This window comes from Lactuca saligna, chromosome 5 (assembly GCF_052625555.1).
Source record: "Lactuca saligna cultivar CGN05327 chromosome 5, ASM5262555v1, whole genome shotgun sequence".
NCBI lineage: Eukaryota > Viridiplantae > Streptophyta > Magnoliopsida > Asterales > Asteraceae > Lactuca > Lactuca saligna.
The window spans coordinates 105,030,529-105,045,385 of NC_136421.1; the positions used below are offsets into that span (position 1 = coordinate 105,030,529).

The 14,857-nt window shown below is 26.0% G+C and overlaps 1 protein-coding gene and 2 long non-coding RNA genes across 3 annotated transcripts; 1 reads left to right on the plus strand and 2 right to left on the minus strand.

Moving 5' to 3' along the window:
* The first annotated feature begins 1,683 nt into the window (after window positions 1-1,683).
* On the plus strand, window positions 1,684-7,435 carry LOC145045566 (protein FAR-RED ELONGATED HYPOCOTYL 3-like). Its single transcript, XM_078993887.1, has 9 exons — window positions 1,684-1,780; window positions 1,983-2,048; window positions 2,282-2,794; window positions 2,893-2,965; window positions 3,033-3,256; window positions 3,386-3,465; window positions 3,594-3,741; window positions 6,931-7,014; window positions 7,074-7,435. The coding sequence occupies exons 1-9, from the start codon at window positions 1,684-1,686 to the stop codon at window positions 7,433-7,435; spliced, it is 1,647 nt and encodes a 548-aa protein (XP_078850013.1).
* A 1,494-nt stretch (window positions 7,436-8,929) lies between these two features.
* Window positions 8,930-10,327, minus strand: LOC144998119 (uncharacterized). The gene is made up of 4 exons (XR_013660135.1): window positions 10,113-10,327; window positions 9,808-10,033; window positions 9,392-9,732; window positions 8,930-9,292 (listed from the first exon to the last, which is right to left on the minus strand). It is a non-coding gene; the product is annotated as an uncharacterized LOC144998119 (long non-coding RNA).
* Window positions 10,328-11,248: 921 nt separating this feature from the next.
* LOC145044990 (uncharacterized) lies at window positions 11,249-12,341 on the minus strand. Its single transcript, XR_013681750.1, has 3 exons — window positions 11,845-12,341; window positions 11,685-11,791; window positions 11,249-11,391 (listed from the first exon to the last, which is right to left on the minus strand). It is a non-coding gene; the product is annotated as an uncharacterized LOC145044990 (long non-coding RNA).
* Between the last annotated feature and the right edge of the window lie 2,516 nt (window positions 12,342-14,857).

Consider the following 14,857-nt stretch of genomic DNA (forward strand, 5'->3'; position numbering starts at 1 on the left):
TTGTGTTCTCCCGTGATCTATCGTCGATGCTTTTTCGGGCCTTGACACCTCCTACAGATTTGGTTAGAAATAGGGGATGTCGATGGAGACAGAAGAGAGACGATGAAGAAGCTAATCGATTGATGGTGTGACGATTACTAAACGCGACCATAGATTTCAGATGGTGACATTAGATTTCATCAAATAATCAACGATGAAGTTGTGAAAAAAAGAGGCAATCAAGGGATTATAGAGAGAAAGTCTTGAATTTGGGAGAATATAAAGGTGAAAGAAAAGGGGGTTGGTGAGGACGACAATGGTTTTAAGGAAGTAATTTGTGGGTTACTTGATCTTAAGGATAGAACGTTTTTCTACCGAGGTTACCCTCATGATTATTTTTAATAAACCTGATATGCCACTAAACTTATTAATATTTACAAATTTTGCCACTAATCATCTAAGCCATACAAATAATTCATCTAACGCTCCACTTTTAGTTCTCGGGTTCTTAGAAAACTTTGAGTACTCAAATGATCATTCCCCTCTCTCTCTCTCTCTCTCTATATATATATATATATATATATATATATATATATATATATATATATATATATATATATATATATATATATATATATATATATATATATATATATATATATATAAACAAAAAAAATCTTAAAATCATAAAAATACATTAAAAAATACTTAGAGATCACAAATCGTTTTTTTTACCTTTATATTCTTAAAAATCGCAAATTTTTTTATCAATTCGTTGGAAAAAAAATTTAAAAATCAATTTTTTATTTTTTATTATTTTTATTTTTTTTGGTTTTTTTCAAAAAAAAATTCAGCAAATTTATATAAAATGGTGCGGTTTTAAAGAATATAAAGTCAAAAAAACGATTTGTGATCTATAAGTATTTTTTTATGCATTTTTATGATTTTTAAGGGTTTTTTAGAGTTTTTTGTTTTCCATAGAACCTAAACCCTTATATATATATATATATATATATATATATATATATATATATATATATATATATATATATATATATAGAGAGAGAGAGAGAGAGAGAGAGAGAGAGGAAGGTTATTACAAAAAATATATAAAAGATGCGAAAATGCGAGAACCACTCATAAAATGACACATCATTAATCTTTATTATTGTTATTAAATCATTAAATGATTTGTGATCTCTAACTATTTTTTATGCATTTTTATGATTTTTAAGGGTTTTTTAGGGTTTTTTGTTTTCCATAGAACCTAAACCTATATATATATATATATATATATATATATATATATATATATATATATATATATATATATATATATATATATATATATATATATATATATATATATATATATATATATATATATATATATATATATATATATATAGGAAGGTTATTGCAAAAATACATAAAAGATGCGAAAATGAAAATGACACATCATTAAACTTTATTATTGTTATTAAATCATTAAACTAAATTATAAAGGGTATAAACGTCCCTTAAAAAATATTGCAACACACGTTTTCTATGTATACGTACTAATAACTACTTCATCATAAACTGCAAAACATATTAACCGTTAATAAGGCAATTAACCAACATCTCCATGATTCGCTAATTCAATATAACCGAATCTTGAAGAATCTAAATACTGTAATCAAAAATCATAGTGAAAGAAAAAAGATGAATTTTGAAGAAGATATTTTTACATTGAAAACAAGTGATCATCAAAACTTAACAATTGAAAATTCAGAAAGTGTATTCAACGATCATAATGCAGGCAAGTTTTCATTATGTTTTTATCTGATTTGAAAAACAATAGGTTATTTAACTTCAATTGATCTCCGTTAATTAATATCAAAAATTATTAAAGAGTTTTATTAGAAAAAAACTGCATACTTATCAAAAACCGATTCGATACAAAAAAAAAAAAATATTCAATAAGATTTCATAATTTTTTACCGCAAACTTTTTTAATGGAGATGGAGACGATCTTTATGTTCCAATTGCTGGAAAAGAAATACAATCATCAATTGATTTCAGCATTGGTGAGTAAGAATCGTACAATCTTTGTTTAGGTGATCAATCAGAAACATTAATCACAAATTATTCAAGCAAGCATTCAACCTTAATATTAAATTTATATATTTTTATTAGAATAACTACAAATTTCATATATAAACAGAACCAATTTATCATGAAGGAGACGATTTATATCATCCAAATGTTGAAAAATAATTGATTCTTAAGGAAAAATATTATTTTCCATCATTGAATGAAGCAATTGAAATGTATCGGAAGTATGGGAAAGCTGCTGGCTTTGGAATTAGAATGGGAACTTCAACTTATTATGGAGATTATACTCTGCGAAAAAAACATATAAGGTGCAACAAGTATGGTCAACCAAGAAAAAAAAGTGTTGACACATTGACATCAAGAGGTCTGAAAAAGAAAGAAAGAAAAAGTTATCATAAGGTAACAGGATGCATGGCAATGATAGGTTTTCACAGAGATCATAAAAGTAATACTTTTACAGTATACAAATTTCAAGCAGTTTATAATCATCCACTAAATGATTTTGATAAACAAAGCATTTGTAGTAAAAGCCATAAGCTGACAATTTGTGATCAAGAACTTATTGTGAAAGCTTCAACTTTATACATTGGAGCTACAAAAGCACACAAGTTACAAGCAAGTCTAAAAGGAGGATACGATAACGTAACTACATCCAAGATTGATTACAAATTTTTTTGGAGAGATTACATGAATATAGTTGGACCTAATGATGCTCAATGTGTGTGGATCAGTTGCAAATTCGAAGAGATAATTATCCAAATCTCCACTTTGAATATAAGCTAAATGATAAAGTACTAAATGTTATGTTTTGGGTAGATGAAACTGCTAAAGAAAATTACTCTAAGTTTTATGATGTGATTTCAATGGATGCAACTTACATAACCAACAGGTACATTTCAATATACTATTCATATATATATTAAAAAATAATTTATATGATATAAGATACGTTACAGGTACAATATGATTTTTGTTCCTTTCACTGCCATTAACAACCATGACAAGACAATTAATGTTGGGGCTGGACTCTTATCGGATGAAACAATAGAGTTACATACATGGTTGTTAAGAGCTTTTCTTAAAGCACATGGAAAAATTCCTTCCATGATTTTGTCTGATATGGATCCGGCTTTACGCACATCCATTTCAAAAGAGTTTCGGGGATGTAGACACAGGTTATGTATGTAGCACATCATGAGCAAAATACTTGCCAAACTATTATTTACTTATTAACTATGTAGTTAATAGAATTTTTAAATTTAACATTGTATACTAACAACTTAATAATTGGAATTGCATATTTGTTCAGATGTAGTTAAAAATACAGATTTCAAGAAACAATTACATAAAATTGTTTGGAACATACTCTTGAACCAGCAGAATTTGAGAGTAAGTGGAACTTAATGTTGGACAAATTCAAATTAAGAGAAAATAAATGGTTGGATGACATGTATAACAAGAGAGACAAATGGATTCCTTCTTACTTTAAAGATATACCTATGTGTGGTCTTATGAAGACAACATCACGATCTGAAAGTTCAAATTCTTTCTTCAATGTTTTCTCTAGCCCATCCAATTTACTTGTGAATTTCATGTTTAACTTTGACATTGCTATTGCAAAGCAACGTCATGAACAACAAAGATTGGATATAGCTTCAAGAGATGGTACTCCTCATATGATTTATGCAAATTATCCATTGAAGATTGAAAAACATGCATCCACTATTTATACTAGGAAGGCATTCATTAAAGTACAAAAGGAGATCAAAAAAACATTCACTTTATGTTTCCAAAAGACATCCTTAATTGTGAATGAAAGTCAAGAATGCACAATAGTTTACAAGAACCACAAAAATGGAGAAAGGCCCCATTTCAAGGTTTAAAATTATTTTAAATTATATTTATTTTATATTTCTATTTTTAAAATTTTTTATTATAAATGAATTTTAATAAAAAAACTTATAATATTGAAGGTGTTTTTTAATGAAGGAGATATGACCATAAACAGTTCATGTAAGAATTTCCAGTTTTATGGAATTCTTTGTTGTCATTGTTTTAGAGTTCTCTTAGACAATGACATTTTCAATATACTGGAAAAATACATTCTTGATCGATGGAGAAAAAACATTGTGGATGTTACTTATCAAAGGATATTGCATAGATAGGGAGTGGGCAACACTGAAACTTCAAATCTTTTGCATGGGGCGTCATATTTTTATGAGAAATGTGTTGATTCGGTGGCTCATGATCTCGGGAAATTACAAGAACTGGTACAAAGTTTGAAGACATTAAGCATTGAGTGTGAAAAGAATGTGGTGACTAAACCAAATACAAATCCAATAAAATAAATTGTTGAAAATGTTGTTGGACTACACATTCCAAATGAAATTGACATTGAGCCACCTAGCGGGATAAGAACTAAAGGTTCCGGAAAGAGAAATAGAATGCGAAGCTCTGCAGAAAAAGCAATTGAAAAATCTCTTAAGGTTAAACGAAAATGCACAAGATATAATGAATTTGTCAATCATGATAAAAGAAACTGCCCCATCAATCCATCCAAATTGCTTATGCATTTGAAAAAACATCAGTAGAAAACTTTATATTATGATTTTCTTATGTAATTTTATGGTAAATCTTTGCAGATATTTGTTTAATCATACAATTTTAGTTTCATATATTTGAATGTGTTACAATGTTTGATTATTATGTTATCAAAAAAATGTTTATGTTAGACAAGGACAATTATACCCTTCAATCAAAATACAAAATGTTTTTCTTATCTAAAACAAAATCTGAAAATAAAAAAAAAAAAAAGTTTTGTATAATAAAATAAAAGGTTTAACATTTGTGTTGTGATAGATAAAATTTAAGGATTTAATGCAGGAATAATATGTACAAACTTGATTTCCTTTAAAGGGATTTATACATAAATTAAAGAAAATCAATGGATGATTTGAAAAATTAACTTTAATTAGATAATTTATAAAAATGTATAAATCTTGAAAAAAAAAGCAAACAAAATAACAATGCAGTTGCAAAATGGACCAAAATGCCCTTAATACAATTATTGTACTCATACACTATCAAACGAACAGAAAAACATACAAAATAATCAAAAATGAATAAAAAAGAGATGTAGGGGGAAAATGTAGAAAATTACACTTTTTAAAGTAATCTATAAATTACATATCAAAAAGACAAAACAAAAAATAACAAAATAAACAAAAATTAATGTGTTACAATGTTTTGATTATTGTGTTATCAAAATGATGTTTCTGTTACAAAAAGACAATTATGCCCTTCAATCAAAATACAAAATGTTTTCTTATCAAAAACAAAATCTGAAAAAAAAAAGTTTCATATAATAAAATAAAAGGTTTAACATGTGTGCTGTGATGTATAACCGATAGATAGATAAATTTGTAGTACTTCATTTTTAAGAATTTAATGCAATATGTACAAACTTGAATTTTTTATACCTTTATGTTGTAAAAAAAGATCATTATCCTTTTAATCTATAGAATTATAAAATAATAAAAATAATTCAACTTTGCCCATGTAGGGGCTAAATAACCAAATTGAAAAGAATATTGAATTTTAATTTCATTTAAAGGGATTTATACATAAATTAAAGAAAATCAATGGATGATTTGAAAAATAAACTTTATTTAAATAATTTATGAAAATGTATAAATCTTGCAAAAAAAAAAAAAAAAGCAAACAAAAATTACAAAAAATGAAAGAAATTGAAAAAATTGATGTTGTAAGAGTTTTCCAATATAAAATGACAATGTAGTTGCATAATGGACCAAAATGCCCTTAATACAAGTATTGTACTCATTCACTATCAAACTGTAAAAAAATGCAAAATAAAAATAAATGAATAAAAAGTGATGCATGGGCAAAATGGAGAAAATTGCACTTTTTAAAGGAAATCTATAAATTAGATATTAAAAGGACAAAAATAAATTACAAAACAAACAAAAATGAATAAAAATAAATTGAAAAAAAAAAAACTAAATATTCGAATATCTTAAATACATGATTAAAAAAAGGGCAAAATTTCTAAATTTCACTTATTTTATTAATTTTATATTAAATTGATGATTTTGTCCTTTTATAATAAATTAATTCACTTTTAAATGGATTTTCACACAATATAAAAAGATTGGTGCGTGAGAAAAATGGACAGAATTGCCCGTCTTTCGAATACTAATATATCCATCAATACAATTTTTTTTAACATACTATATTTTAATAAATTAATTAATAAAAATATTAATCATAAATAAATATATGGTTAGTTATAATATAAAAAGTGTCATTGTAATTAGAATATTATCTAACAATTGAAGGATACCAAAATATATTAATTACTGATTACATTTCCAACATTATACATTGTATCGACTAACCGTCATTATTAGAGATAAAATAAAAATATTCATTGAAAAATAATAAAATATCTTCTATTTGAAAGATTCTAATGATTATCTACTATAAAGTAAGTATTATCTAAGTCTCCATAACCGCCAATATCAGAAACAGTAAATGTGATTGACAACCCAAAACACCTTTTCAAAAACTACAATTATTTCTTTTGACTACAAATACTTCTTATATATCCATTTCTTTTGACTACAAATACTTCTTATATATCGAGTACATCCACATTCTCTTCCGTTATCAAAAAACTGAAGAGTTATAAGATTTTCATTCGATGGATTTTAATGTTGAAAACTGGGTTTTCAAAGATTCATCAAAGTATATACTTCCAGAAGAGATGTATGGTATGATTCTCTTTATATAATATGATATTTATGTTTTATCTAATTTTTATTTTTATTCAATCAGAAACTGAAAACAAATGTTACTTCTCAATGAAAATCTATCATGGAGGACATTTTTTCAACAATCCAAAAAGATCTTACGAAGGAGGTATTATTGACTATGTTGATTTGATCAACATAAATAATTTCTCTATTCAAATTTTCTAGAAATGATCTCCTCTTTAGGCTACGAATTCCACAACACATTCTGCGACTCGTTGGTTAACTATGCTCCTTTAGATTATGGGTTAAACAAACTTCAATATGTTCTTGATATTTCCGATTTTGTGGAAAAGGTGAAAAATGATGGATTGTTTTTTGTTCAAGAAATTTATATTGAACATTTTGTTAAAACTGTTTCGATCTACTTCCCAAATGCTTTGAACATTGCAACCAACAGTTATCTGTGTACTCTTCTGTACAAGTTGGTTGTTTCAAATCCAAATATGAATGTATGGGAAGCTAGAATCAACATGTTTGACAACTTCAAGATATGGATCGATGTGTACAAACTTCATGAAAAGCTTTAGAGTACACAAAGCACCAAGTGAAGCTTCTTAAGAACTAGAAGGAAACAAGAAAGTCGATGAAGCAAACAGGGGAAAATGTGGCTTTTGGGTTTTTGAACCTAGATTGTAGTTGTATGCAGAAAATTGATGTGTTATGATTTTAGAATGGAAGAACTTTTTGTAATTTGATTATGTTTGCTACTTTCTAATATGTTTATAAATAAGCCATGTGTCATATGTTTATTCAATATATCTTTTAAGAAAAATAAGTATTTTTTTATATATATTAAGTGTATGAATAATCGAAAATTAACCAAATGTAATGCACCTTTTTAATAAAGAATAAAAACAATACACCTGCAATAGGGTCAAAATGGACAAAATTGACCTTTATGTCAAAATGGACAAAATTGATTTTTATGCAAAATAGACAATGTACTTTTGAACAAGGAAAAAATCATCAACCTTGATTGATATATTAAGTGTTTGATTACTTGTATTTTAATCAAGAATAATACACCATTTAACTTGGTGGAATAAAATTAAAATGAAAACAATTTATATGTATTAGGGTCAAAATGGACCAAATTGCCCTTATTTTTTTGTTGATCCATTTTACATAACCTAAAGGGCAATTTGTTACATTTTTTTCACATAAATGATTTTATTTACCATTTTTTTCTAATATCAAGTGAAATGCACTTAATATTAGAAATTGACTTTAATGTGAATATGCAGAATAGACAACGAACTTTTAAACCAGGAAGAAATCAACAATTTTGATTGACATATTAATTGTTTGATTAATTGTATTTTAACAATGGGTAATACACCATTTCAATCGTTGGAATAAGTTGTGAATGAAAACAATTTAAATGCATCAAAGCCAAATTGGATCAAAATGCCCTTCATGTTAAAATGGACCACATTGTCCTTTATGTCAAATTGCAAAAAAAGAGTTGTTATCCAAATTGCTCTTTCTGTCAACATGTAACAAAAAAAATAGAATAAAATAAAATTTTGAAAAAGGGCAGAACAATAATTTACTCAATTTGCTATAAATTTAATAGATTACATGAAAAATATTACAACTTCGTCATTTTGAACCTGCATCATACTATACAAAGTAGTTTTTTCATGTCATGTACTGATCGAAAAAATCAATTTCATATTGAACCGAAAACGCCATATTATGATTAATTTCAAGAAGATACCTCCCAAACATATATTTCTGCAACAATAAAAAAAAAATATCAGAAATAAAATATTACTAAGATTATATCAAAGTCAAAAAACATACCAAATTATAAATAAGATGTGAATATGCTTCATCACAACTACTATACAACAGGTTGTCCAAAATCACAGCTTTTCGATTCTTAAAATCTTAAACAAACACAAAATAGTGATTGTTTGAACATGCAGGAAAAAACACCTATATATATATAAAAAAAAACTAATTTCATTAAGATAATTAAAACTTTTATATAAAATAATTAAAACCTTACCATATCAAATCCTTTTAAACATCTCCTATCTTCCGATACACCCAAACACTGAAGGACATTCTCTTTGAAATTTTTATACTCTTCTTCACTATTAGTTCCTTTGACGTGCATATATCCAGGATTCTACTTATACAAAAAAAATATCAAATCCATATTGAAACAAATAATAAAAAAAAAGTTAAAATTTGCCAAAATACATGTCTTGAAGAAGAAACATGACGGAGTATCTTTATTTCTAACTCTCTCATCATAGTTTAGAACATCAACAAAACAATCAATTGTTCCATAAAATAGATGTTCATGCGGATATAAGCTCTCAAACATATGACGTTCTCCACGTTGACCAGATATGCTAAGAAATAAGTTATCCCTACAAAATTAAAATTATAATATTAATATAAGTTAAACTTAAAATTACCTATATTCACAAAAAAACCCATTACATTGGATCTTCAACTAAACTGAATACCTAGTTAGATATTATGTTCTCTTCCTTTGTCAAAGTAGTATCAATAGGAACTGCACGAATCACATAAGGAGACCTCTTTACTGGAGGTAACATTTGATCTCTTTTTGGCCTTGATTTAGATGGCAATTGATTTAGATCTCTTTTACTCAAAGAACTTGTAACATGCGAATTTTTACCCCTTACACTAACTGGAGAATCAACAAACCCTTTAAATATTGATTTCTCTTGCATTTTATGACCTGAAGTTAAACAAGGCTTTTTTGGAGTATATAACTCAGACTCTATTCCCGAACCAAAGGATGGTATATCTTCATTCAACATCCTTTTTCCAATTTCCTTACCTATAATACAAAAAATAAAAATAGATTTAGAATTTGGTGTCCTTTTGCATTATCATAAATATAGAAAACAATTACCTTGATGATTGAAAGAGTCATCCTCAAAACAAATTTTCCTTCTTATTGAGCCAGAACTTGAAACATTATCAACATCACTCTTATGGAATTTAGAAAAAACTGAAACAATCTCTTGTAATTTCAATCTATACAATTGAAAATTCTTATGACTTCCATGCATTTGCAATGCCATTTCAACTTTCTTATTCAAATCATAAACAACCTACTGAATATCCGACTCACAATCCTGAAATTTTTTAAAATATAAATAAAATAAAAATTAATCCGAAATTTAAGAAAATATACAAATAAAAAATAAATCTTACGTATATCGATCCACTTTCAAAATGTTCATCACAATCTGCAACAACACCATAACCGAAACCACCATTTTCCAATTCCATGATTTCTCTAAACTTAAGTTGATCTGATGTCCAGAAATTAATTACAGGAAATCTTTGACAAATGGCATTTGCTTACATTGAATCCTGTCAACATATAACAACTACAAAAAACATCTTTAGTTAGAAAATATAATGATATGAATTTTACTTATTATATAAAGAAATCAAAAAAATTAAAAGAATATACCGTTAGAAATTCACATGGTCCATTAAAAAATGTCTTAATTTCATTTCTACTCCATACCACTTTCTCTTCCTTCAAACAATTCAAAACATATGCACACAATCTATTTTATCCAACTTAGATGACTTAGACAAGTGAGGAAGAATTTTGAAATTACAAGCTCCTTTTTTGTTACATGATCTGAAACATGTACAAACCAGAATAATGAAATTCACAATGAAAACCATATCTGCTTCACCTCTGTTATCTTCATCAACAAATCAGAAGGAGCTACTAATGACAATGGCTTCTTAAATTGGTCTTTCCAAATTTCAAACCAATTCTCATTACCTCGAACACCTAAACAACTTATTTGCTCATAACCCAATGGAAAACCTAGAACCCTATTCACATCTTCTCTTTTTACAGGAATATTTCCACCTACACTCTTAATAACCATCTCCTCATGATCAAAAGAATCCACAACAAAATAACATAATTTTGTTGGAATACTTTGAGTCTTCATATCAAGCAATGATCCAAAACCAATTCTTCTTACACAATCTTTTTGAATATCATTCATAGATTTCACAGCCCCATAAATAGAATTAACAGAAACACGAGCATACAAAGCTTTCACATTACCAACTTTACCATCTTTTTTTTTTTTTTTTTTGATTTTTTTATCAGATTCTCCTACAAACTTCTTAAGACTTCTTATAGTCGCATCTTCATAATCTGAATCACTAGAAAAATAATTACAACCTATAAAACATATCCAAAAATTACATTAACAATTAGATTAAAACTGCAAGAAGGTATTCAATCGGTATGTATTTAATTTGAAATTTCTTTAAAATCACTTCATAATAAAAATTAAACTTTAATAGGGTGTTTTAATGCAATAAAACTGCATCCTTATATTAATTGAATGTGGAATTAAAGAATATATTAATGAATACATACCTTCATCATTAATTCTGTGTTTTTTAAGCTTTAAAGAATTGCTAGAATGAATCTCAATTGCCTTATTCACATCTGATACCAAAAAAAAAAAAAAAAAAAAAAAAAAACCATTATATTATCTACTGAATTAACGACAAGTCAAAAAACAAATAACTTCATTGCTTTTTTTTTACGTTTCTAAGTACAAAACAAGTACCTTCATTGCTTTTTTTCACATTCATTGCTTTTTTTGACGTTTCTAAGTAAATTTCTTTAAATTTACTTCATAATAAAAATCAAACTTTAATGGGGTGTTTTAATGCAATAAAACTGCATCCTTATATTAATTGAATGTGGAATTAAAGAATATATTGATGAATACATACCTTCATTAACTTTTTTGCCCTTGCAAAGTTCATCATCAATTCTGTGTTTCTTCAGCTTCAAAGAATTGCTAGAATGAATCTCAATTGCCTTATTCACATCTGATACACTAAAAACGATTATATTATCTACTGAATTAAGGACAAGTCACAAAACAAGTACCTTCATTGCTTTTTTTCAAGTTTCTAAGTACGTCAACACTTGAAACACCTCCATCTTCGGGATCTTTCTTAATCTTCAATGATTTACCAGAATGTATCTCAATTGGATTCTTCAAATCTGAAACAAACTAACAGAAACTACATGAATCGATAAAACTAATAATTAAATATCTGAATGCTTGATGAATACGGATAAACATATGAACCCCCATCGAATTTTTGTTTCTGTATGAAATCTTCAACTGCATAATTTTCATCATCTTCAATTTCAATCAGATTATCAGCACAGTTCAAATTCGAATTCATGTTTCGAACTAATTCCTTTCGCAATCTGTTCTTTTTTTTCCTTCGCGAATTAAACTTTTTTTTTTATTTGAACGAGCATCCAATATGGCCTTAAACGCAAACATCGAATAAAAAACAAAACTGCAATCGATCATCTCTCATTTGAGTCAACCGAATGTCTATACATTAAAAACTAAATTGGTCCACTACATAGAGAAAGAAGTTACCAACTGAATACAAATTTCAAATTTGAATATCCATAATAACTGATGAATACATTCAAAAAATATATATTTAATATAAATTAAAAAATACATGTGTCAAAAAATGAGTGGTTCTCGCATTTTCGCATAATATATACATTTTCGAATGAACCTACTTACATATATATATATATATATATATATATATATATATATATATATATATATATATATATATATATATATATATATATATATATCTATATATATATATATATATATATATATATATATATATATATATATATATATATATATATATATATACTAGTTTGTAACCCATGGGAACCACGGTTAGAAAATTAATCAAATTTTTATAGTAAAAATTCAAAATTATTAATAAGTTATTTTAAATAAATTATTAATTTAAGAGATATTTTTATTAGTTATGTGAAATTATAATCATTGATTCAAATAAATATATAAAATTAATTTTTAATATATATTTGATATTTTTTATTTTTTGAATTAATGAAAACAATAATTTAAAATATAAAATTTAAAATAGGATCACATTAATGAGGAGATCTAATAAATTTAAAATGGAAAACTAATAGATTGACAAATGACAACACATTAATTAAAATGTCTAATATGATGACACATGACAAAAGAGCTACTATTTTATCAGTATACACTAGTGGGGTACCCGCGCAATGCAGAGGTAACGATTAGTTTCATTTTAGTTCATTGTTTTAATGCTTCAATTAGTTTACTTCAACAAATTGTTTCTTTTTTGAAAAAATTAATGATGTAAGAAACTAAAATTATTATTAAATATGAGCATGGTTTGGTTTAGTTCTTGTTTAAATCCCAAATCTAATCGAAAATATTGGTTTATAGGTAGGGATGGGTCCATCTTGGATCCTAGGGTAGCCTGGGATACCTCTAAAAACAATTTCATAGTTTAAGTTTTTTCAGAAAATTTCATTTGTATTGCAATGAAAATATTGGTTTTTACATAATTTTTTTTAGAAAAGTTCAGTATTTGTTTACAACCAAAATCTAAATGAAAATATTGGTTTTTACATGATTTTTTAGAGGATACTTATTTACTTTTATACCGGCTTTGCCACTATTTTTAGGCTTAGATCCAAAGCGTTTAATGAGATTTTTTATGGTGGGATAAGTTTATAGATTTATTTTTATAAAAAAATAGATAATGCTAGAATTTATTACAAAACATAAAAAGTTTTAAGAAATTTATAAATAAAAAACAATCACATTTAAATAACTTTTTTATATAATTTAACCAATTAATTTGTTAAATATATTCACATGTTATCATTGTCATCTAAGATAACAGATAAAAATAATAATATATAAACATATTTAAATTTAACAATTTAAGTTATCAAATATGTAAAAAAAATTAGCTAAATAGAAACAAAACATAAAAATAATTACCCTATAATTCCCAAAATATAAAATCATATATCACACTACCAATTCGCCACAATGATGTTGTCTGTAATATTTTTATTGTAATAACTAGGTTATAACCCGTGGATACCACGGGTGAAAATGAAAAAAAAAAAAAAAAAAAAAAGTTATAAATAAATCATATGGCAATGATTGATCAATAATAAGAAATTTTTTATTAATTTGAAATCATAGATGTTTTTAAGTCATAATCTATAATGAAAAATGAATTTCATAAATCTAAATTGTGTATGACTATTCAAATATTTAGAAGTTAGGTTAGTAACATTTGTAGTCCGATGGTCTGCTTAATTATATATATAGACCAAAAGAATAACATGCGGATAAAATCTTGAATCAAGTATAATTATCATTTTTATGATAATGCAACCAAATAAAATCCCAAAATGTTAAAATCAAACCCAATAAAAATATTAGTTTATCATCTTATTGATATTAATATACACCTAAGAGTTGTTGGATTATACAATGTTCTCCAAGTAACTGGATTTAGTTTAAAACTTAATGGAAGTTACAAAAAATCAAACATCATGTAAATAATAAATAACAAAAATTAATAGCATTGAAATGGTGGGAAATTTAAAAAGAAATAAATGGAACACATAGCTTATCAACAGGCTGATAGAGTGAAATTTTGATCATACGGCTACACATTTGGTCATCTCTAAATAGGTAGGTTTTTTTCAAAGTAAAATACCTTATAAGAAAAGAAAAATCAAAAGTACAATGCTACAAACATAAAACAGAGAAAGTAGGATGTTATACAATTAGGAAGATCTTAAATTTCTTTGCATGCTTTAGCATCCTAGTTTAGATGGCTAATAGAATTTTATTTTGGATAAATTTTCCTAGGGTCAAAAGATTAGGAAGTTAAAATTTAAATGAAGAAATGTTCACTTATGATATTTTTGTTCAACAACCAAAGAATTATATAAGATATAGGAAATAACATTGTTCTTTCATTTTTTTTTGTTATAATTCAGAATCATGAAATTTTAAAATGATTTCTTATAAAGTAAACTT

What these genes read in the sequence shown, in the direction of transcription:
- LOC145045566 (XM_078993887.1), top strand. Translation starts at nt 1,684, where the DNA reads ATGAATTTTGAAGAAGATATTTTTACATTGAAAACAAGTGATCATCAA. An exon ending in GCAACTTACATAACCAACAG is followed by an intron (nt 2,966 to 3,032) that starts GTACATTTCAAT and finishes GATACGTTACAG; the next exon opens with GTACAATATGATTTTTGTTC. An exon ending in GGATATAGCTTCAAGAGATG is followed by an intron (nt 3,742 to 6,930) that starts GTACTCCTCATA and finishes TTATTCAATCAG; the next exon opens with AAACTGAAAACAAATGTTAC.